At 40.3% G+C, this 24,645-nt stretch overlaps 1 protein-coding gene across 8 annotated transcripts in view; it reads right to left on the reverse strand.

The window, feature by feature from the left end:
* Positions 1 to 24,645, reverse strand: part of mcf2l2 (MCF.2 cell line derived transforming sequence-like 2) — a 137,966-nt gene that overhangs the window by 25,120 nt on the left and 88,201 nt on the right. For all 8 annotated transcript variants that reach the window (XM_051947577.1, XM_051947575.1, XM_051947570.1 and 5 more), the window contains exons 21-27: positions 22,603 to 22,725; positions 15,344 to 15,424; positions 14,314 to 14,454; positions 12,947 to 13,039; positions 11,122 to 11,200; positions 2,194 to 2,230; positions 1,858 to 1,955 (exon numbers count right to left, since the gene is read on the reverse strand). In XM_051947577.1, coding sequence (XP_051803537.1) covers positions 1,858 to 1,955; positions 2,194 to 2,230; positions 11,122 to 11,200; positions 12,947 to 13,039; positions 14,314 to 14,454; positions 15,344 to 15,424; positions 22,603 to 22,725 — 652 coding nt within the window. The remainder of the gene's footprint in view (positions 1 to 1,857; positions 1,956 to 2,193; positions 2,231 to 11,121; positions 11,201 to 12,946; positions 13,040 to 14,313; positions 14,455 to 15,343; positions 15,425 to 22,602; positions 22,726 to 24,645) is intronic.

A 24,645-nucleotide genomic window follows, 5' to 3' on the forward strand; every position in this document is an offset into this window, starting at 1 on the left:
GATAGCCCACAAGAAGAGATTTCCCACAACAGTCCATGAACTGCACAAATGTTAAAATGCTGGCAACAAACTGTAGCTGTGTCACTTAACATTTAATGACTTTAGATGCAGCTTAGAACATGCTTTAAGAAAAGGCTGTGCTGTTTAGACCTAATCACTGCACCAGAACAGCTAAGCATGAAGAAGTACCACTGGAATAATGAACATTTAGTTTTTTAAACTCTCATTGTCATCCCAGCTCTGTCTAGTGAAGGCTTGGATACAGAGTAGATGAGTTTCACTTCGGTGTTCGGGGAAGTGACCACAAGACTCTGTAAATCGTTTTCAACAAGTCAGAGGTGATTTGGCCCCTTAGGTCAGAGACAAGGTGTTTGGGACCGCCATGAAGTTGAAAAATAAAGTATAACATCAACGGTGGACAATTTGAAATAAACAGACATGAAAGAACACGGCAATGGTTTTACCATCAGGGGAATCTAGTGAGATGTGGGACCCTGCTGATGGGAAAAGGCTGGAGGAGGCCCGCAGGACTCTGATGAGGAGATCTTGTGGGAACAGAGAGTTCTGGTAGCAAGGAGGCCCCTTGCTACCTGCAAGGAAAAGAGGTTCTCAGGGTAGGCTGTGTCCTACTGGGAAGGATGCAAAATATGTGAGCTGGTTGTTAAATGCATTGATTCATGCGACGCCGACTCTCCTCTGTGGTAAGTTTGATCCTATGTGAGCTTGGAGAGTCTACTGGCACGATTGCGCTAAAGGCTACAGGCTGCTTGGGAAACTCTGAGGAAGACAGAAAAGGTGCATTGGAAATTGTGGACTGAAATATCAGTCAGTTATCATTGCAAAACAACTAAATCCATCTGAGAGTCTAGCTTGTCAGGGGGTACAGAAGCTGTAAGTTCATCTTTGATACAGACAGCTAAGGCGAGTTTTACTCACTTAAGGCAAATATGGTGCAAAACTAAAATACTGGAATAGTCTGCCTCTTGCCATTCTTCCCTCTTCAGATCTAGAAGACTCTTTGCTGCTCCTTTAGTCAGTGCTGTACAGCTGAAAACCTTCCTCAGCTTCTCAGAAATACTTCTAAAGATGAGAAGATGGGATACTGCTTCTCCAACTCAGCTGTTCCCCAGAGATTATATGCACCCTTTTGTCACTCTTGGGAGGAAGATGGATGGCTGGAGGTCAAATGCCGGAAAGCACAGAATCTAGAACAGCCAGTATCCTCCACACTGACCAGTAAATGTACACGATTTTTGTTCCATAGCTAAAAGTATGATTTTATGTTTCGGTATGTTGGAAGGAACTTTGAGGGGTCATATAATGAAAGAAGGGAGGTGGGCAGAAGAGCTGTCGACAAGAAAGTGAAATATTCATAGACAGACAGGGAAGAAAGGCAGAAGAAATGATGAAAGAAAGAAAACATGTAAGGGAAGAAAGCAAGTAGTTCCCTAGAGATAAACACAGAAGATCCCCCTATCACTTTGAGTGGCGGTTAGATTCACTATACACACACAAACGATTTGAAACCATATCTTTTACCTCATCCCCAGCTGCGGCTTTCAACTCTGTATGTATTTGTGCATGCACCTTTGTGTGAAGAGGTTGTCAAGCATCTTCTTTTCCCGTGTGCATGTGTGTGAACATGTAGTGTCTCGCCTGCGATTCCATTTCATAGTATGTTGCCACAGTAATGACTGCAATCTGCAGTCTCAAAGGTTCACACCTCATTTCCTGTCTACAGTGTACTTCCATTATCCCAGATAGTAAAGAGAGATGGTAGCGTTTGCAGAACCGAAAAAAAGGCAGTTCATTTTTTGTTCGAGTCAAAGATTAGGTTGAGTTCCAGTGACCTCTCACCTCTCTTCTGCCTCATGTTGGGGCTGGGATTGGACCTCCTGAAGCCTGACTCTGGACTCGATGAATCTGACTGTTTCAGAGCCATCTTCCGAACATTCCTATCGGTGTCAAGGAACAGGGAAAATCGATGTAAGCAACTGAAACAGCTGCAGCTGACCGTCAGCAATAGAATTTAAACTATGCTTATCCTTACTATTTTCTGTTCTAGCAACAAACAAAATGTTTCAAATCATATGCAACATTGTAAGGCAGGTGTTTCATTCTTGTCTCTGTTTTTTTTTTTTAAAAGATTTATCCCATCACTTTGCAATTTGTGTGATTTTTCTTGTTGCTCACCTCATGGGGGCCCCGTAGATGTTGAGCTGGCTGGCTTCTGTGAACCCAAGAGAGACATCACATTTTATCAAATGACTGCATTGTGTTTTCCTCAGCATCTTTGACAGTAACTCATATGACTGTGATAGAAATGTTTTTATTTGAGCATTTTCTGATCTGCTGCCTGAGTCATTAAGGTCTGATGAAGCAGAAACAACCAAAAATACTCTGTAAAAGTAAAAGAATCAACACTGAGATGACTTGGAAAGTGCTCTCCGGTGTTTTGTTAGTCATCTTGAAAGCGGAGATGTGCTAGAAGGCTAAAGCTTTACAGGAGTTCTGCTTTTGATTTTTTTCTCTTTTTTACCTGATATTTCTGACAGACACACTTGTAAATGAGCAAAACAATGCCAAGCTGTTCATAGTCAGTGCTAATTTCGAGTCCTGAACCTGAACAATTATGAGCCAATTTTTTTAGTTTTGAGATCAGAATTACATAATTATGAGAAAGTAAGTGATAATTATGAGAATTGATACTTTGTGTCGCATATGAAATTAGGCTACAGTTATCCATGTTTTGTAGTTATGCCGCATACACAAGTTGAATGCTACAGTGTGTTATCGTGCAGATACATGCAGATTGTTGAACAAAAATGCCATTCAAATTCATCTATATGTTCATTTTCCCATAGGTTTGTCTTCTTCATTATCATTTAGGCTATTTGCTGACGGGACACCAAGGAGCGCTGGACAACAACATGGTGGTGAGACTGCATCATTCACATGACCAGACCTTGTTTTGAAACACCAAGCAGCAAGGAGATAAGAAACTCCTTATCACCAACACACTGACTTGTAAAATGTAAAATTGTAACCACCTATGCAACTAATCTTCGGGAGGATATCAGCCAGAAAACATCGGGCACCAACTTTCAACATGTTTTTGGGCACCAAAGTGCAAATAACAACTACGACAAGTGACAAAGGAGCTTAAGTGGGTTACCATACACATAAAAAACTATGTTTGCTGTTGCCTCAATTAAACTCTCCAGATTGCCAAAAAGTACAAAAATAACTATACCATAAGTTCATTTAATTGTCTATGAAACTGTAGGAACAATTGAAGGTAATATACCCAAAAAGTGACATAACATTTACATGTGGTAGTAATTTACATAGTCATAGTAAATAAAAACATATCAGTTACATTCACAACTTCAAATCCATCAAATCAGAATCAGAGCTCCAAGTGAGACGTCACTGATTAGAACCGACTAAGAGAGTGACAGGTGAGATCTGTTTCATTTAAACGTTTGACATCGGGGCTCTGTTGTTCTCTTCGTTATTGAGGCATGTGGTGTCAATCATGCTAAGTTCTAAGGAGCTCTCCGAGGGCTTCAGAAAAAAGGTTGTACATGTGTATGAATCTGAAAAGGGATTCTGAAAGATCCCCAAATTATTAGAAAGAAACCGTGTCACTGTGAGGGAAATCACCTACAAGTGGTGCAGGTTTCAAATTGCTGCCAACGTGTCCAGGACTGGTGGTCTGGTGCTTCGTCAGAAGAACCTCAGACTAGTTGTGAAGTATAGTTGTCTCAATGCTTTGGTATGGAGTTGCTTCTCTGCCTCAGGAACTGGGCAGCTTCCATTCACTGATTCAACGACTGCATCATATCAGAGGGTGCTTGAAGATAATGTGAGGCCATCTGTTCGAAAAGTGAAGTGGAACTTCAACATGAAAATGATCCTAAGCACATCAACAAATCTACTGAGGAGTGACTCAGAAGAAGAAGCAATTAAGGGTTATGGAATGGCCTTGCCATAGAACAGATTTGAATCCCATTGAAATGTTGTAGAGGGATTTTAAATGGAAAGGAAACCCTCAAACATCTTGCAACAGAAGGGATTTTTACAGGAAAAGTGAATAAAATATCCACCAAGTGTCAGAGACTGATTTTGGGAATTATGGAAAACACTGAAAAGAAGTTACTTTTGCTAAAGGATGCAATACTACATACACATCAGAATATTACATCTATTGATATTACCGCTGAATTAATAACTGAAAAAAATGTAGTTTTTCTTACATTTGTGTTTACACATCTTTGTCTATAGCTACTGTTTCAATGAGATCAAAAGTTTTTGTTTCAAATATGTGAAGAAAAAAAGCCCCAAATTTCCAATATATTCCATTTATTTTTTCACATTAATGGCTGTGTGCTTACTATAGTTACATTTTTATTCCTGCGTTTGTCAGGAAGTGAACAGTAACACAAGGTTATCATTTCTGATACTGCAAACTGTACTGTGTTCTTGGTTTTTAAGAGAGCTCTTGAATTTTTGCAATTTATTCAAATTCTGTAAACTGAAGTCTTTTTGCTTTTTCTCTGAGGAAATTCTGAGTTGAGGCACTGCAGGCCTTGAGGTGGCCACCCTGTCCTGTTAGTAATCCAAATAATACAGGGCAGGATACGAAAAAAAAAAAAAGCCTCTGTTGTTCTGATGTGTCTTAAAAATGAAGATTATGGGTTTCAGGCTGTACTTTTCAGTGTGTGACCTCCAGAGTAGTGTTGATGACACCTTTTACAACAGGAAGACTCTGACTCTTTCCTGCCTTTCTGTTCTATAATTTCTGAGTTATTTCCACGCTTAAATTCTCCCAAACTGCTGTGTCAACTCTGTTAGCTGTTTTTATTGTCCTGATAGAAATCCTGCTGTGGCTCTATAAAGAAAGAGACATCAGAACAGTGAATTCACTGGGGATGCAGCTTCAGATATCAACACCTATCCGCACAAGAGGCTTCATAAATGCAGCGTTAACAATTCAGGCCTGCCACAGCTCGGTGACAAGAACTCTCCAGAGAAGAATCGAGTAAAATAACTGCAGACAGAGGTGCAGCCTTGGCCAAATGCACGGCTCACATAAGTGAAATACCAAGCTCTGTGAATGATCTGGCTTGTTACCTCCTATTTCAAGCACCCAATGAGCCTGTCGCATAAATGCACACTCAGCATGGACCCTTTCCACATGCTCCAAATATTGTACTCAGCAAACAGGATGTATTTTTCATCATGGATGAAGCAATGTTTTATTCATAGAGGCTGGTCATATTGAAGTGTGTGCAGACTGTGTGAGTGGAGAACCTTAGCAGGGATCAGCAGTGAGGATTTTAAATGAGGATAAGTGTAAGTTTGTAGTGTGGTGCACGCTCTACACTTTGCCTTTGTTTACCGGTTGGCTTAATAAATTCTGGATTATGTTGGCTGCATTTCCATAGAATTAACTCTGGTAGCGCAAAAACATTGTCATGCCACATTCACCACTCTGCTGTTCTCCTTTCTAACATAAATACTGAGCACTCAGGCTGCCATTTCTCAGTTTTCTCATACCTCTATTAAATTCTGCTGATTGTAACTATTAAATATCAATCAGAAAGTACTCCATTTCTAAAACAAAACAGTATACCTGTTATGCCTAAAACCCATCTGTGGCATGTTATCTAAAAAAAAGATACCACAATCACATGATTTATCAGAGTTGTAGAAATAAATAAATCCATGTTTATTTTCTTTTAATGATTTTTGGCATTATAACTATGTTCTCTTGCATGGAAGACATATTTAAATTTTCTCTCCTTCTAGCCATAGTTGAGCTGTTTCTATAGAAGTGCAGGACTTCATTTTGCAGGAAAAATGACCCCACAGAGAGCAAAAATACTCTGACGGTCCTTGTTCTTCATAAGTGTTAAAAAGAAAACTGAGATCAGTCAGTCATGAGCATGACATAACTTTTTTCTCCTTTTTTTGCTCTAAATGTAAACCGCTTTGAAATTACAACACATTTAAGCTTGATTTACTCCTGCATTGAATCTACACAGACACTTGAAACTATCACGACTGAAAAGGAGCAGATCATGTTGGAGCCGGAGCTAAGAAAGGTTGAGCAACTGTCACTTTCACTGCAATTACAGCAACACAGAAAGTTAAAACTTTTCATGCCAATTCGACCAATGAAAATGAGAAAACGGCCTATGGCTACATTGACCATCCATGTAGGTGCTGCCTTTGCTATTATGTATTTTCTATTTTGTTTCACAGAAGTATTATCTTTGTGCAAGTTTGTGCCAACTACTCCTCAGATAGTATTAGAGAATTTACAGTAAATTCATAAATGTACATTATCACTATATTCTCCAATTAAAGCCTAGCACAATGAATAAGTACTACCTCATTTAAGTTATTTGTTTGCATTGTATCTGCATTACTCATGTTTATACCACATTTTCTTTTTCAGTTTGCTTGCTGTGCCATTTCAGTAATTCTCCTGCAATTACCTCCTTTTCTCTAATGGTCCAACCAATAAACTAGTAAGACCTCAACTTGGTTCATGTTTTTTTATACATCTTCCCAGATGATTCACAAAGTCATGAACTACCTATTATTTTTGCATACAGTCTAAAGATCTCAGAACAAAAAACGTGTTTTGCTCTGGGAGATGTAGCCTGTTCAGTTCAAAAGTAGCTGCAGAAATTTTTCGTGTCTCTACCTTCATTTTGCTGTTTACTCAGTGAAATTCTCCAGTTCAGCCAGACTGAGATCAGGTAACTGACCGGTCAGTTGATTGTATTTCAAGACTTCACCCTGAAAAGTTAATTGGCTTCTTTGTTGTCTGTTTAGAATCATTGTTGTGATGAAAAATATAAAGTTGTCCAGTGACTTCTGATGCATTTGGCTGAATGTAAGCACACATAATGCTGCTGTCCTCTGCATTCATCCTGTATCTGCTTTTAGTGGTGAAATGATCAATAAACGTCAGTGTGCCAGTTACAGTCAGCCACAAATATTCAATCAATAAGAGAGTCATCAACATGTTAGACGGTGAAGTGGTCCTTTGGGCCTTGACTTACTTGACTTTCTCTTCTCCACCATTTCTTATTTCCATCTTTTTAAACAGAGGTTTATGTTTGTTTACTCACTCCATAGCACATCTTTTTTTTCTTCTTGTAGTTCTAGTTATGACATCTTATCGTCAATGACAAGGGAAGACGTTCACCTACATCTTGCAGAGCATCTTGACCAATTGTGAAGTCATAGAAGTTTTTCTTTTCCAAGCAAATGACTTTCCTTCAAGACTTGTCATTTATAGGACTTATATTATTAGCTTGCATGGTCACCTCTTTACTCCTATTGACGGACAGAATTTAAAAGGCTAAATATGGTTAAATTTCACACTCAGTTGGCCAAGAATGTAGTAGGAACCAAATGTCCAATTACTTGTGAACCCTTTCAGTATTTGTTCAAAGTGCTATATTTCTAAAACAGCTTTTTCTATGCTGATGTAAAAATACCCAAATTTAAACTGAGACTTGGCAGTTTAATTTTGTATTCATGATTATATTTTGAACTGAATGGAAATGTCCAAATATATATGATCTGTGCTGGAGGAAAATAAATCTATATGAGACAGGCTTTAACAAATCAGTCTGTCTGCACATATGCCTTGAAGTTTTATACACTTCACTGATAAAGCATTAAACCACTGAGATTTTTTTTGTATTTCAAGTTGAGTTTCAGTTGCAGTCGTTTCCAAAATCAGATATTTCTGGCCTAAAATCATCCATTTACCTGGTTGAGTAAGTGAGTATAATATTAAAATTATTAAGAGGCTGAACTATGAAAATAAAAGTTGACTCTGCTTGAAAGTTCCTACTTGACCTTGGAAATAAATCAAGGATAGATTTTTACTGACAAGCTTTTTCAATAGCATCTCATCCTGTTTGTTAGTGTTGTCATGGAGACGAGTGTGAATATCCATGTAAAATAATGAAAGTAAGAAAGACAGGTGAGATCGATCTGGTAGAAAGAGTGAAGATAAAGCCAGATCTCAAGTTGTAACACTTTTGTCGAAAAATGAAACTTGCACATTAAAATCCATCCCTTCCTCTTTTCTCGTCACACACGCTGCCTCTCCTCCCCTCTCGAGCACGCTGAGCTGAAATGACTGCCATCCCTCTTCACCCCCCTTTCTTCTCAGTCGCCCCTCCTTCCTTTCATGTTCATCCCTTCAAGCCTCCCTTCATTCCCACTGTGCTGCCTCTCAGCCTCCTTCTCCACCCTGAATAATCTCTCTGCACTCTCTCGCTCTGTCTCTTTGTCTCTCTTTTCACATCACTTTCAATCTCCTCTCTCTCTCTTTTTTTTTTTTTTTTTTACCCTGGACCAATGTCATTCCCTCTCTCTCCCTGTCTTTCCTCCAGCGTCCTCACATGGAGTCAGAGGTGTAAATCACAAACACACACACTCGTAACTTCGCTGCACTGGACCGTCAGAGCCTCCTGCAGCCTCGGCTCTCCAAGTCCTCATGACAGGGCTGGCATGCTATTAGTCAGTCTGCTCACACATACACACAGGTAGACACACACACACTTCCCCACACATGCACAGGCGAGTTGTCAGTCGGACAGAGTGTGCGGCGCACAGAGTGTGTCTATCCTGTCAGTCAGGACCACAGAGTAGAACTGTGGACGACTGATGCTGACTATCACAGGGAGGACTGAGAGAGGTGTGTGTTGCTGTGTAAATGTGAGGGTATATAGGTTTAAAATTTTTGCGTGGTTGCATGTTTATTCATCATCTTTATGCAGAGGCTATATGTAAAAGATGGATGTTGCCTCCAGGTTTGAAAAGTGAAGTTTATGTGGGGGCGGCATGGCTCAGTGGGTAGAGTGGCCGTCTTGTAACTGGAAGGTTGCTGGTTCGATCCTTGGCCCGTTGAGCTCATGTTGAGATGTCCCTGAGCAAGACACCGAGCCCCTAATTGCTCCTGGTGGGTTGTGGTTAGCGCCTTGCATGGCAGCTTCCGCCATGTGTGTGTGAATGGGTGAATGTGATGTATCATGTAAAGTGCTTTGGATAAAAGCGCTATATAAATACTACCATTTATGTGCATGTGTCTTCAACCTGCATTCTTTATAACAGCCAGCAGGAGGAGACTTCTCTGGTTGCAAAAATAAGTGAATGTATGGATGTCTATGAGAAAATGACGCTAATTCTTACTTGACTTGTTACCTCATTAAAAATTTATCTCATGACTTAATGGTCTTAATTTGTGGTTTCAATTGTTAGCATTATGTTCATTCAGTAAATTATCACTCTGCTTCGCATAGCATCTTTGCATTCTCTGACTCACCTCTTCATGTTTAACTCCAAAAGAGCAAAACAGTGACGGTCAACTTCTAATTTCAAAACAGGAGTGATGATAGTGATGTTGTGGTGGCTACATCCACCATTTATTTAGAGTATAACTATGTATTGTTTATGTTTCTACAGGGCTGTCTTAACTTTTAACAGCAATTCTTTTCATGACTGACAACTGTGTTGGTTGTTCTTCTCATTCACCAATTCATTGTGTAGTCTTTCAGATGTCTGAAAACGGTGAAAAATGTCTGATTTAATTTCTAGTGATTGCTTTGTTAGACCAAGAGCAGAAACCACAAAGATATATTTAAAGTAATTCAGATGATCACATTTGAGAATCTAGATTGACAGAATGTCTGATATATAGTTTTGCAAGAGAAATAATTCATTTGGAATTATCAGTTATGAAAATGTTAGAAATTAAAGCAAAACTTTGTTGAATAACACTGGTTAATTCATATAATTATCATTCACTTAATACATGAAAGATAAAATGATTCTAACATTTTGTGTTGTTCCTGAGATGGTTTATGAATTTTGGGGGAAAAAGAGTAGGTGATATCATAGTGAGGTCAGCAAGGTTATACCTACTGGGGACTAATGCTGCATTCAATGTACTTCAGAAGTGGGACATCAGACCTTGAATCAATGAAATTTTCAACATCACTGGATTAAAACTGCAGAGTTGAATAAAAAAAAAATCTGACTACCTCAAGGTTTTTGTTGTTTTTTTTCCTCCACACAACTGCAACAGACATGCAATTTATAATAACTGGACAAAAAGAAGAGCAAAGAAGGCACAAAAGTTATAATGTCTAATGTTTTTGACATGAAACTTATTAAAAGTAGACAAGTGGTCAAGATTACTGCAGAGGCTGATATTTCTGGGCAATGATTTTTAGGAAATCTGATTTCTCTTGGCATTTACTTTGACTTTTCCTCTTCAGATATTGAAAATTCACAGTTGCCAAAGAATGCATCAAGAAAGGCAGGGCATCTTGCAACTTCAATTTTCTCATGTGTGCCCCCCCCACCTTTACAGAGATGCAGAACTAAATTATTTCAGTGCAAGTTTGTAAGAGCACAATACACTTATACCGCATGCAAAATGCCACAAAATAGAACTGAAGTGTACAAATATAACTGCTCATGTAGACAAAACTTAACACATGATGTTGGAAACTATGTGCTGCACTTACGCACCATGCGTCAGCAGTAATGACGAAAACTGCTCTGTTTTGCTGTAAATATCCTAAATATTGTTGTGCGTTTGTGTCTTGTTGACAACTAAAATGCTAAATAGCCTGTGGTTATAATTGTGTGCTGCAATTATAGTTTGACAGCCCAACGTCCAGATTGCAGCGAAGGATGTGTTGATGCGTTGACAGATACTGGTGCTGACAAGAAAAGTTCACAACAACAGAGAGATAGTGTTGTTGCTACAGGAAACACTGATGGAGACAGCATAGAAACAACAATATCTAACAGTATATGCATCTGCACACAACTAACACATTACTTTATGACTCCAGTGCATTTAACAGACCGTATGCATAAAATGTCCAGACTTAAGAAAGTATGAGAAAGTATGACTTTATATAAGGTATATACTGATCAAATAGAGGCTAGCAGATGAATATATGCATGCAGACAAAAGTTCTTCTGCGTGTAGGGACTGAAGTAAGTTTGTGTGAAAGAGGCAAGATACCAAAGAACAGCGATGTTCTCAGGTGTAAAGGTACGTGTGCATACCTCTGCATGCTTCTAGCTGGCCTGTAAGGACTTTACGTATCTCTGACACCCACATATTCTTCACATCCATGGAGGGAGCCTGGGGAAGGAAATGCGCACACACACATATACCAACATAAATCAAATACATATACACATATGCAGCGGAAGCCTCTTAACACTAATGCTGTGGATGAGTGGGAAACTGATGGGTTAGCTGTGTGGTACAACACTGCCCCCAAGAGCAGGGCTGTGGAATAGTGGATGTTTCCCAAGAAGAATATGACAAAATTTAAAAAAAAAAAAAAAAAAAAAAAAAAAAATATATATATATATATATATATATATATATAAGAGGATAAATTTGACATCAGGGGTCAAATAACCTCTTTCTTCTTAGTTGTGTTTGCATATGTACATGTATTCTTCTTGATGAGTACCAATTTTTGAACTTCTTCATATGGATAATGATACAGCCATATTCATAATATCTTCATTTCTTGTGTACCATGTACTCCATATCAAGTTTTGCATTCAAAGTTTGACTTATTATCAGCAAAACATATATATGTTGTTAAATTATAGTTATTCCATATCAACCCTCTGAACCTTAAAGCCGACTAGCAGGTTTGAAAAGTAGGTTATCTTTTTCTTTTAAAAATCACCCAAACTGAAAAACTGTCAGAGTAACAACCTGTAAAAACAAAAGGAATCATCTTCTGTTTGCTCATCCATGGCGTACTGTCCCATCAGAAAACTTGACCAAATCTAACCTCATAAATATGCTATTTCGTTAAAATAACTCTGTTCAACATGTCTTTTTTAATCATTTGCTGAAAATAAAACTCAAACCAGATCCTCAGAAAAAACAGAAATAAAAATTCACACTAAGGTGCAACTGTGAAGCTATTCGTGATTCAGCTGCATGTCATGTGACACGCAACTGATACAGAGACCTTTGAACAGAACTGGGCTGATAATAAACACTAGGAAAAAGTTTGAAAATAAATTAAAAATGTAAACAAAATATCTATATGTACTGCCACCATTTTGGAGAAGTACTGGTAACACCTGAGAGCACCAAGGTAATCCATGTTGATTAAAATTTTCCCCAGTTTTAGTCCAATAAATAATTTTAAAAACTTGTTTTGTTTATTTTTTAATTAATGATTTTCAACTGTGTCACAATGCACAGAAGACATTTTTGAGGTCTGTCTCCTTCGAGCCATGGCTGTGCATTTTTAACGGGGCGCATGACTTTATAATGCAGTGAAAAGTAGTAAAAATGGCAAATAAAAAAGCCTATGCAGTGCTTGGGGTTCAGAGGATTAATTAACAATTTGGCTATCATAATGCACAAATTTGCAAGCAGTTATTGCTGCAGCTGGTTGGGCAGGTTCATATGGTTTAAGCACAAGTAGGTAGTTTTATCCAGCGGTTTTCAACTTCAGGATCGGGTCACTGAAAAACTCATGTGGGTTCTGAGATGATTACTGAATCAGGGGAGTAGAAAAAAATAAAATCTTCTGCAGAAATTCAATTACTTTTCCTGTGTTCCTGAAAAATGGATTTCATCTAAACAAATTTATTTATTTATTTATTTTAAAAGTCTAATGTAAAAGGTTCCTTTGGTGGAGTTCCTAACAACAAATAAACATCTGAAATGTGAAAAAAACCCCAACCCAGTTAGATTTTGATTTTTAATGTTAGGTGGTTTGGAACCAGTGGTTTAGTTTTTATGTTCTGATGTGGAACAATAAGTCCTCCTTTGAAATGCAATGTAGTGAAAGAATTATATGAATACACAAAGAAAAAGATTTTTCTCATTCTGGCTATGTCAGCGTACCTGAATGATGTAAACTTCCTCTCTGCCGTTGTACCACACCTCAAACTTTTTGCTGTCACCTTTGACGTTCTCTGTGATCCCCACAGCGCTCATCTGGACAGAAACAGGACAGAAACACTGTGAGGTGCAACTGAAGCTGCATTTGAACATCAGCAGTGAAACACTTCAAACTCTGCGCATCAGGGATAATAAAGTACAGTGCACATAAAAGTACATGTAAATGTAAGGCTGGCATTATCCTATATGTTCCCTACTGTCAGAAATTACCATGAAAAGACCATTAATTAATTGAGCCCACAAACAGGCATCCCTGCTTGTTTCCTGATGTATTGCTTGCTGACGTATTACTGGCCAATAAGAAAGAACATGAAGTTACAACACATTGCACCTCTCTCTTCTCTGCTCTCCTAGCGTTCTTGTTTAAAGGCAGTGCAGAGATCCTCGCACACTCACAGAACAGAAAGCAGAACAAAAGCTACAACTGGCAGAATAACAAACTTTGGGTTTCATTTGACTCAAGTGGACCACGACATTGCCGGTGCACATCATCCAACACCTGCAGAAATTGGATGTCTGTCACTGCTTTTTCAGTGGTCAGTTGACTGTGCTCTCCACATTCAAAAAAATATATTTTTAAGTATTTGAAAGTCTTGTGAACTGTGGCTGACGCCTGCCCTCTACCAGTCCAACAAAGACATTCTTCAAATCAATTGGATTAATTGGAAAATTGAAGAATAATCCCACAAGGTTGTAAAACAGAGTGTCACAAACAACACAGGGCTGTTAAACAAGTAATACGTGAAGAAGTAGCACATTGTTTATAGTAAAATTATATTTCTAGAACACAGGAAGGAATCTGCAGGCTCTTTGGTGTCTTCCTTAAGTAGTTCCTCATTTATTTTTGCAGTGTGGTGGGGCGTTTTGCCTTTATAGGGGAGACCATTTGAGAGTGTTGCTGTCATGAGGTGGTGTATTTGGTCTGGAACTCAAGGTTTCCCAGAAGAGCATTGCATTGTAACAAGATGCCAAATGTTACACCCTTCTGTGGTTTTAACTTTGTGGCCGATCTTGATATATCCACCTTTCCTTTATGGCAGTCTTCTTCCTTGTTCTGGTTGAGCACTGTCTCATATTCTGACCTATTTCTACCATAAATCAGGGTGAAACTGCATTGTGCCACGGCTGGTGTGATAACCAGTCCTGTCCTGAAACCCCAAAGGCAACCATTAATTAAAAGATAAATTCATTTTAGAACATCTTGGACAGCAGACAACCTTAAAATTAGTAGACAGGAGTTGAGCATTTAGCCGTAAGACAGAAACCAAGCAACACTGAACTCACACACACACACATCATCTGTGTCTGACCTTGAGTGAGTGTTTGAAGCTGTAGGACGGAGTCTTCTCATGTCCATCTGAGGTCTCCTCTCGTTTCTTACAAAACAGCAGCATCTTGTCATAGAGAAAGAGATGCCTCTGCATGGGCTTAAACCTGGCCAGGTCCTTCACCTGCAATCAGGTAACCCATCATTCAGTTTGTCAGTTGATTTCATTCTTCATAATCAGAGTAACACTGACAAATTAACTTGGTATTATAACTGTAAAAACTGAGGTCAGGACATGTGATCTGCTACACGATTCTGACATTGTTAGAAACTGCATTTTCCCAAATTAAATGTTTCACTTCACACTTCTGGTGCTATTTCAAACGTGCAAGTGCAACAACAAGCACAGAACCCACCTACTACTGTGGTAAACACGTGTGAAAGGTTTGCTGAAGTGGAATATGAATTAGAAAGTCACTGAGCTATTTCACTTTTAAATCATTATCTCAAGATGTGACAACACTATTTACAGAGCAATGCATTTCCTGTTCTGTTCCTGCTACAAATCTCTAACTGGGATTCACCAGCCGATAGGACCTGTGAACTAGACTGTGAAATGCTGTAAAGTCTTGGTCCATCCCATGAGTTTGGTCCTGTGTCGGCTCCTTAGAGATGCTATTCATCCACTAGAGACCATGACCAGACAGTGGCTACATTTGCAGTATGTATCTGTATTCAAAGCATAACTGCACTCAATCTAAAAAAAGAGACATGTGGATATGCTTTGCTGCTTTGATTTTTGCTAGATAAACAACAGTGCATTTCCTTAACATTAAAATTCCACCAATAAAATATTGCATGATTTTATTTCTTCCACTTTGCAAATGGATAATCCGACTAATCTGCTCGGCCTCATCGAAAAAATGGCTGCCTAGTTGGTGAGTAAGTTTACAAATGTGCAACAAAAATGCAAGTTTTGCATAATTTGTTCTGTTGTTAATGCCTAAAGACACTTAAATTTAAAAAAAGCTCTGATAAAGGAGTGATGGTAGAGTTGGAATGTGGGGTTGTACCTTGCTGTGGCCTTTCTTGTGATCAGTCCACACATTAAAGGATCCTTGCATGAGTAGCTTCCCCAGTTCACTCAGGTTTCCCTGCAAGACATGAATACACAGAGTTGTAGCGCACCACTTAGAGTCACAGCAATCAGCACTAGTAGCTATTTCATGTCTACTGTTACGAGTTCAAGAAGGAATCCATTAAAAAGAAGAAAAAGTAACATTTTGGAGCTCATTTTGCAAGAGCAGTACATTTTTTTTAGTAAACAGTTATGGTTATTTTGTGTGATTTGGATCAACTTTCATATATTCATAAAACATGATGTGGAATCTTAAAATGGTATGACAGATGCTGGATTTTTCTCAAACCCCACCTTCCAGCAGGCCACAGCCAGTACCCTTGCTGAAATGTGTATTACCCCATCTTTACAAAGTAAATTCTCCCTTTGGCTGAAACAGTGTAACATCACCCTAAAACAATCAGTTAAATCAGCTATTAAGTCAAGCTAATGATGGTGACAGACAAATTTCACTAATTAACCCTTACTTTTTGCATGTTAAACTTTGACAATAACATGACAACATATCCATCCATCAATCCATTTTCTTACACTTATCCGGGGCCGGGTCGCGAAGGCAGCAGGCGAAGCAGGTTGTTCCAGACATCCCTCCCCCCAGCAACGCTTTCCAGCTCTTCCGGGGGGATCCCGAGGCGTTCCCAGGCCAGACGAGATATATAATCCCTCCAGCGAGTTCTGGGTCTACCCCGGGGTCTCCTCCCAGACGGACGTGCTCGGAAAACCTCCAAAGGAAGTCTCCCTGGAGGCATCCGAATCAGATGGCCAAACCACCTCAACTGGCTCCTTTCAATGCGAAGGAGCAGTGGCTCTACTCTGAGCTCCCTCCGGATGTCTGAGCTCCTCACCCTATCTCTAAGGCTGAGTCCAGCCACCCTATGGAGGAAGCTCATTTCTGCCACTTGTATCCGCGATCTTGTTCTTTCGATCACTACCCAAAGCTCATGATTATCGCTTTACGGCTCAGCTCCCTCTTCACCACGACGGTTCGGTACAACACTCGCATTACTGCTGACGCCACACCAATCCGCCTGTCCATCTCTCGCGCCATTTTCCCATCACTCGTGAACAAGATCCCGAGATACTTGAACTCCTTCGCTTGGGGAAGAAACTCCCCCCCCCAACCCAGAGGGAGCAATACACCGGTTTCCGGCAGAGAACCTTGGAGATGCTGATCTGCATCCCTGCCGCTTCACACTCGGCTGCAAACCGCTCCAGTGTATGCTGGAGGTCACGGTCTGAGGCCGCCAACAAAACCACATCATCCGTAAAAAGCAGAGATGCGATCCTGAGGCCCCCAAACCAAAAACCCTCCCCACTACGACCGCGCCTTGAAATCCTGTCCATGAAAACCACAAACAGGATTGGAGACAAGGGGCAGCCCTGGCGGAGTCCAACACCCACGGGAAACGTGTCTGACTTAGTGCAGAGTACGCGGACACAGCTCTCCCTTTGGTCGTAGAGGGACCGAACGGCTCGTAGCAATGAGCCCGGGACCCCATACTCCCGCAGTGCCCCCCACAAAGCCCCTCAGGGGACACGGTCATAGGCCTTCTCCAGATCCACAAAACACATGTAGACTGGCAGGTCATACTCCCATGACCCCCTCAGCAGCTCCGCAAGGGTAAAGAGCTGGTCCACTCTTCCATGACCGGGACGGAATCCGCATTGTTCCTTCTGAATCCGAGGTTCGACTATCGGTTGGATCCTCCCTTCCAGCACCCTAGAATAAACTTTCCCGGGGAGGCTGAGAAGTGTGATACCGCAGTAGTTGGCACACACTCAGATCGGGCAGGTCGTTCCTCCCAATCACCCCGCCTTGAGGTTTCTCCATCGTTGCCCACGTGAGCGTTGAAGTCTCCCAGGAGAACTATGGAATCCCCAGGCGGTACCCCTTCCAGGACACCACCCAGAGACTCCAAGAAGACCGAATACTCTGAACTGCTGTTCGGTGCATAAGCACAGACAACAGTCAAGAAATTTCCCGTTCCGCAACAAGAAGTTGCAGAGAGGCGACCCTCTCATTCTCCGGGGAGGACTCCAACAAAGCAGCACTCAGTCAGTGGCTTGCGAGTATCCCCACACCTGCCCAGCACCTATCACTTTGGGCAACTCCAGAGTAGGAGAGAGTCCAATCCCTCTCCAGAATTCTGGCTCCAGAACCCTTGCTGTGCGTGGAGGTGAGCCCAACTATGCCGGTATCGCTCCACCTCCCGCACCAGCTCAGGTTCCTTCCCCACCAGTGAGGTGACGTTCCACGTCCCCAGAGCTAGTCTACGCCACCAGGGGGCGGCACGCCCAGGCGCTCACTCCTGCCTACTGCCCGGTGGACATAGCACCCGACCCCGACTTCCTGCCCTGGGCGGATGACAACATATCAACTTACGTATTGCATATGTATAACCACAGAAAAGGTGACAGCAGGGTGATCCTTACATAGAAATGTTTTTGCAGAGATACTTGACATGTTCAGTATTAATGCATTTGTGACTTGCGTGATCTACAAATTCATATTTTCTAAGAACATTGATAGAAAATGTGATCGGTTCAAAATGATTTGCACTTCAAAAGCTTGCAGTTTTATATTTTTGCTTAGAAATGCATTGCCTAAGACAAAGAGTTGCAGTGTTTCATTGCACTTGCACTAAACTTAAGTTTTAACCAGATTATTCCACCTAACAAAACACAGGTAGAAATGTAAAAGTAATGTTCGGAGACTGTCCTGCAAAGAAAACACAAACAAAAAAAACACAGAATCTGGTGTTTCAGCAAAGGCCCTGACATGAACTCTGTTCAGTGACAAAATCGTCTAGTAGCTGCAACATTTAGAGGCGTCTATGAGGAAATCAGGAGGTAACATATTAAAGTGTCAAAGTCTAGAGCACGACATCGAGGCGGATCGATGAGTCGACAAATAATGGAGTACCAACAGTCAGCAGGTTTTGCTATTCAAGCATGACCCCAGCCTCTCTCTCTAACCAAAAAAATATTTGCTTTATTATATAATTTAGCATTCATTTGAACATTCATCACAGAACGTAGCCAGTAATTTGGACAGGTAGAAGGCATAGATGAATTCTACCGTCCTGTCAATGGACCTAAATGCAAAGCTTTAAATCAAAGCCAGATCAAGAGTACAATACCGATTTTGGTCCATACAGAACCACACTATGACACAGTATCATCATTTTCTTGGTGGTGCTGAAGTCTATGAAACAGTGTTTGAGACCAAAAACACAGGCTGGAAACAGCTGAAATCACAGAGATGCCTTTTGTCGACAAACACACTAAATCACTGGCGCTCAGTGTTCAGTGATGTATTAACCAAGTCTGGTTTCAGCTCTTTGACCTTCTAATAAGTAGCAGTTTCACCTCCAAGAGAGGCTGGTTAATAAGTGATGTACTTCTGAATTTAAGCTGTGTGGACAGACTCTGTATTTTTCAGAGCTGCCAGGAAGAGCAAGGTACTGCTTCTCGAAATTGTTTAGCTGCATTGTTTGGAACAAAAAATAAAAATGCATGTTTGAGAAAATTTGACTTAGGATTTGCAACTGCACTTTCTGAGACACTATAGTATCAAAAGGTGCATTGTTGTCCTAAATCAGGTTGAACAGTAAACTAATTGTCACACCAGGAGAGAGAGAGCTTGCTCTGATAATGACCAAACATTACCTTTCTGAATCATCTCGGCAGAAACGAGGAAAGCATACTTTACCTTGCAAGGCCATTGTAAACTGTTTATTCATCTGTAGAATGGATTGTTAACATAACTATCCCTGCCACTAATGTGTAAACTATCTCTTTCCAAACACACACACACACGCACGCACTAATGTTGCACTATACACCATCATGTTGTTACTGTTCCAGTATCACTAATAAACGACCACATCTGTCACCATGATGTCATACTAGTTTTGCTGTCCTGAGTATGAAGTTTGTTTGTTTTTTTTTCCCCCCTCGCAGACGTAACAAAATATTACTTAGAACTTAAATTTTGCACTTGAGGCTTGTCTTTTCTTTGGACAGATTCAGTCTAACTCCCTTCCAGGATCTGTGTATAATGGCTTGTGAACTTTATCAGAGATGGAAGGGCATGACTAGGGCTGGGCGATATGACGATAGATATCGTCTGGACCATAGAAAATGTCTATTGTTTCATGTGAAGATCCTATCGTTTATATCGCAAAACATGCTTTACGGCAGTATTTTACGTCACCCACGTGCCTTACGGCAAGCCCTGGCACATGGCTAAAACACAGTGTTGCCAATCTAGTGACTTTCTCACTAAATCTAGCGACTTTCCAAAGCGTCCTAGCGACTTTTTTTGTCAAAAGCGACTAGCGACAAATCTAGCGACTTTTCTGCCGTTCTGGAGACTCTGACAGGAAAACTCAGATCATTCTGCAGTTACTGTTCTCAACGAGCAGCGGGTGCTGCTGCGAGCTTCTCCCCCTTCCAAAGCACAGGCTGTCAGTCCAGTAACCCCGCAGCAGTCCCAGTGTCTGATTAGAGGACACATCACTCCGCGGCCAGACGGCAGGTGAATCGCGCATGCGCAAAGTCACTACAGATCCCATCCAGACTTACAGAGCGGGATATAGATGAAAATGTTTCTTCACTGTCATACTAAAATCAACCACAGCATTTAGCCTCTAGTACAAAAACATATTTTGGGTGTTTTATACTCACTTTTTGGTCTTTTCCACAACGTTATTCCTCTCTCCTACAACTTTGATTATAATTACATGCAAACTGGGAAATATGCAAATTAGGCGATGGCATCATTTAGCGACTTCTAGCGACTTTTAGGACAGCCAACAGCTACTTTCCTTACTGAGGAGTTGGCAACACTGCTAAAAAGTAACCAGCTATGGAGGAAGACGGTGGACTAGACTCAGAAGAACAATCTAAACAACAAGATGACGAACAACCAGCTCAAACCGACAAGCTTGTACCTAAAAGAGGGGGAACTTCTGTCATATGGCGGTGGTTTGGATTTAAAAAGACCGACAAGGATCAGACTACCGTACTTTGTAAGGTATGCCGCTGCTCGGTCCCAACAACAGACTCGAACATGATGTTTTTAAAAAATGACAGATGTTAATGTGACCAACAAATATTTTGCATAATACATGCTTGGAAAAAAAAGTTCTAAATTAAAAATTACACATATATAAACAAATACCTACTCCATTTATTTGTTGAATATATGATTTCAAACTGCTTGTTCACATGGCAATTTTATATAAACTGTTCATTCATTGAATTTACCAAAAATATGCTATATCGTGATGTATATCGTATCGGGATATAAAATAAGCTATATCGGGATATAAAATTTTGGTCATATCGCCCAGCCCTAGGCATGACGCCAACTGGGGAGAGACAGCATGTTCTGTGTGGGTGTTAGTGTTCCCTTTGATGCACAACAGGTCATACTGTAGAGCTACTGCAGAATTTATCAGTGCAGATTCCTCAGATACAAAAAATTTCAACCTTTTTTTAAGAAGAAAGAATATTGATATTACTAGGAAGGCAGCCACTCATTACTATTCTGATGTGTCTTGTGACTTTGAGTTGACTACAGTGTCCAAAGGTTTTGTACAGTCGCTTCTTCCCCAAATCAAGCCATTGATGATCTCCACACTGCTGTTAATCAGCTTCAGGCCTCACTGTCTGATCTAAAACTGGTCCATAATTCTAACTAAAGTAAATATCTTATTTTCTCCAAATCTTATTTGAACTTACAAAAATAACACCAGTGTTTGTACTTTAGGTGGTGATCCCATAGAAAGGATTTCCTGTTACTAATACCTGGGTATGTGGTAGGATGAAAAATTGTCTTTTAAACAACACATTGAGAACTTAGTAAAGAAGTTGAGGATCATGCTGGGTTTCTTTTATCATAATAAGGCCTGCTTAAATCTAACAGTCAGAAAAACAATAGTCCAGTCAATGTTTTTAGAGTACTTTAGATTATGGGGATATTATTTACATGCATGCTGCCTCTACCTTGTTGCGGCGGCTGGACTCTGTATATCGCAGTTCCTTACGCTTAATCATGAACTCTCCATTCCATACCCATCACTATGTTCTGTAAGATCTGATTTTCTAGCCTTCATTAAGCATAAGGAGACATCAGCACTGGTATATCTTTATTTATTTAATTTCATTTATTTATTTTGAACTTGTAATTTAATAAGATTCAATAAATGATTCACAAAAACAACTAAAACAGTCCATCATGCTTCTCATACAAGGAGAGGAAAACAAAACCGCAACATGTTCAAAAGGGAGTGGGAAGAAGATGAAACTTATGTAATCCCACCCCTAAATTCATTCACCCATTACAATCAGTTCCATGAAAAATATTCAATGAAAAACAATTTTACCACCAATAATTTCGCTGAGGCAAAAAGACAAATAACTTCAACACTATCCATCAATTCAATCAGTTGCAAATCAATACTACTGTGCCCCCTAGTGGTCACCATGTTCATCCTCACTATACCTTCCAAAAAGATTTTGTTTGTATTTTTATTTAAACTGGTTGATGTTCGAACATTGTTTCAGTTCTATCTCAAGTTTGGAGGTTGAAGTAACTGAGTTTCCTGATCGTAAAAAGCACATCATTCCTGCTCTTTGCCTGAAGGTTCACTGATAAACTGTAGTTTGGAACTCGTGTTCATTTTGGATGACGAAGGCTTTTTCCTGGCTCGCCTCCCATGCAGGTCGAATTAGGGCAATCTCTGTCTGATTGTAGACACATGGACTTTAACACCAACAGCTGCAGGACTACCTGAGGATCCTGTGACAAAATTTTTGCCGTCTTGGAATGATTCACTTTGAACAATTTGAATACTTCTTAAAACTCCTTGCTAGACTCATCGACATCCACAACTATTTTTCTCATGGCTTCAGAAACCTCTTTAGATCTTAGCATGAAGAAACTACACAAAGTGAACAGCAGAGCCTTGTATTTGATTTTTCCCTATGACATTTTTGAAATTAATTTAAAGTACAAACTGACACAGGTCAGTTGTACATGTCAGCAGTTTGAGTATATCAATCATATCCTGATGATGTCCACAGGATTTGATGGGAAGTACCAGACAACATGTTTTTCTCAAACTGTCTCTTCTTCATTTTTACAATGTACATAATGGTAATGATAAGTTAATTCTGCAGACTCACCTCAAAGCCAGTGATGGCGATCTGGTGCATGGAGTCGTTGACGGACTTGATGATGTCCAGCATGGTGGCTAAAGCCTCTTCCAGCTCTGCCATCCCCTGACCCTTACTGCATTTTAACATCTCCTGGGAGAAAGAGGAGAATGTGGATTGATTGTATTCGTTAGAAAATCGTGATAACATAAAGGACAAGAATAAACACAGAAATACCAAAGAAATCAAATAAGGACAGAGAGCGAGACTTCTGTAGACGCTAAGGCTAGCCTGTTGCATTTGAAACATTGAAGTCATATTCTTCGTTTTTCTCCTTGGCATGTTTTAGAAATCGGCTTTTTAAGTATTTAAGTGCTTGCAGACTAATGATGCCTTTAACACCCAGAAACACACTATCCAATTATAAAGTTACTGTGGGTGGCATAGCTTTGGTCTCCAGCATGACAATAACTAACTCTGGAGTTACTTTTGACCAAAGCATGTCCTTTAACTCACACATAAAACAAGTCTCAAAGACGGCTGTCTTTCACCTGCACAATATTGTAAAAATTCTGAACATTTTGTGTCAGAGTGATGCTGAAAAATTCGTCCATGTATTTGCTGCTTCTTTCCTGAATTGTTGTAACTTATTATCTGGATCCCCAAATAACTCTCTGAAAAACCTGCAGCTGATCCAAAATGCTGCAGCCAGAGGTCTCACAGGAACAACTAAGAGGATTTTTCTTCAGTGAGTCTCTGTAAAATTCAGAATAGAGTCTAAAATCCTTCTCATCACAAACAAAACCCTTATTGAGGAAACTCCACCCTGTCTTAAACTCATAGTAATTAATCAGCCAAGCAGAACACATTCTTTTCTCAGAGTACAGGCTTACTTGTGGTTCCTAAATAGCCTAGCTAGACAACCCACGGCAACGAATTTAATTCTCTGCCAGGGTGGGTCTAGTTACCCTCCATAAGGCTCGAGGCTGGATTCTCCTAAAACTGGCCGGACAAATCACCATGAAGTGTAGAGTCAGAAGGCGGGCGTAACTAAGTGACGACAGAGGCGCGACGATTCTGACAGAAACAACCGGCGCAAAATAAACAGTTATCTTTCGACTCGGCTTTGGCCACAGCCCTTAAAGATTTGAAGCTAAAATTCAACTTGAAAGATAAACAAAGGACGGCACTGAAGTGTTTCATTGAGAAGAAAGACGTATTTGGACTTATGCTGATGGGATATGGCAAATCCTTAATATACCAGTTGGCTCCGCTGGTTGGGAAGCTAATGGGACTTAGCCACAATCCGCCACACAAAACAGTCTGGCTGCAGAACTCCGTCAGCCTATTCGTTGCTGATTGGTTGTATACCAACCCAATTGCTGCAGAATGATTTGATAGACAACCTTTTAGCCCGCCTCCCTCCCTGTCGAGCGGCCCTAGACCCTTGTGCCTTCAGAATTCAGAACATGGGTCTAGTGCGGCTAGGCTAGTTCCTAAATGTTCTGAGAGTAGAATATGAGCCATTTCTGTTAAGGAATTAGCTCCCAGTTTGGTTCCAAGATGCCAATGCCCTCTCTACTTTTTACATTAAGCTTTCCTTGTTGACAAAGTTTATAGTTACGACTGACTCAGGTGACGCTAAACCATCCAATAGCAATGTTGCTTTAATCCAAGGCTGCTTTGAGATTTCCCATGATGATGACTGAGAAGATCTTCTCTTTTCTCTTTTGTACCACTCTTTTGCATGTCATTAACATTGTGTTCTCTCGCTTCCTATACCTTTCTGCAGGTGTCTCTGGCTATGCATGTTTTCAATCAACCTACTCAATGTTTACTGTCTCCCAAACACTCAGTCTGGTTTTGTCTGAGTTTTTCTTCCCTGTTTTTCCTCCCCACTGTTGCCAAGGACTGCTCAGGGTGAACTGTTGGGTTTCTCTTTTTAATATTGTGAGATCTTGACCTATGTCAGTATTTCACAAATCCTACGAAGAGAAGAGAAGAGAAGAGAAGAGAAGAGAAGAGAAGAGAAGAGAAGAGAAGAGAAGAGAAGAGAAGAGAAGAGAAGAGAAG

This window comes from Acanthochromis polyacanthus, chromosome 4, assembly GCF_021347895.1.
Source record: "Acanthochromis polyacanthus isolate Apoly-LR-REF ecotype Palm Island chromosome 4, KAUST_Apoly_ChrSc, whole genome shotgun sequence".
NCBI classification, from domain to species: domain Eukaryota; kingdom Metazoa; phylum Chordata; class Actinopteri; family Pomacentridae; genus Acanthochromis; species Acanthochromis polyacanthus.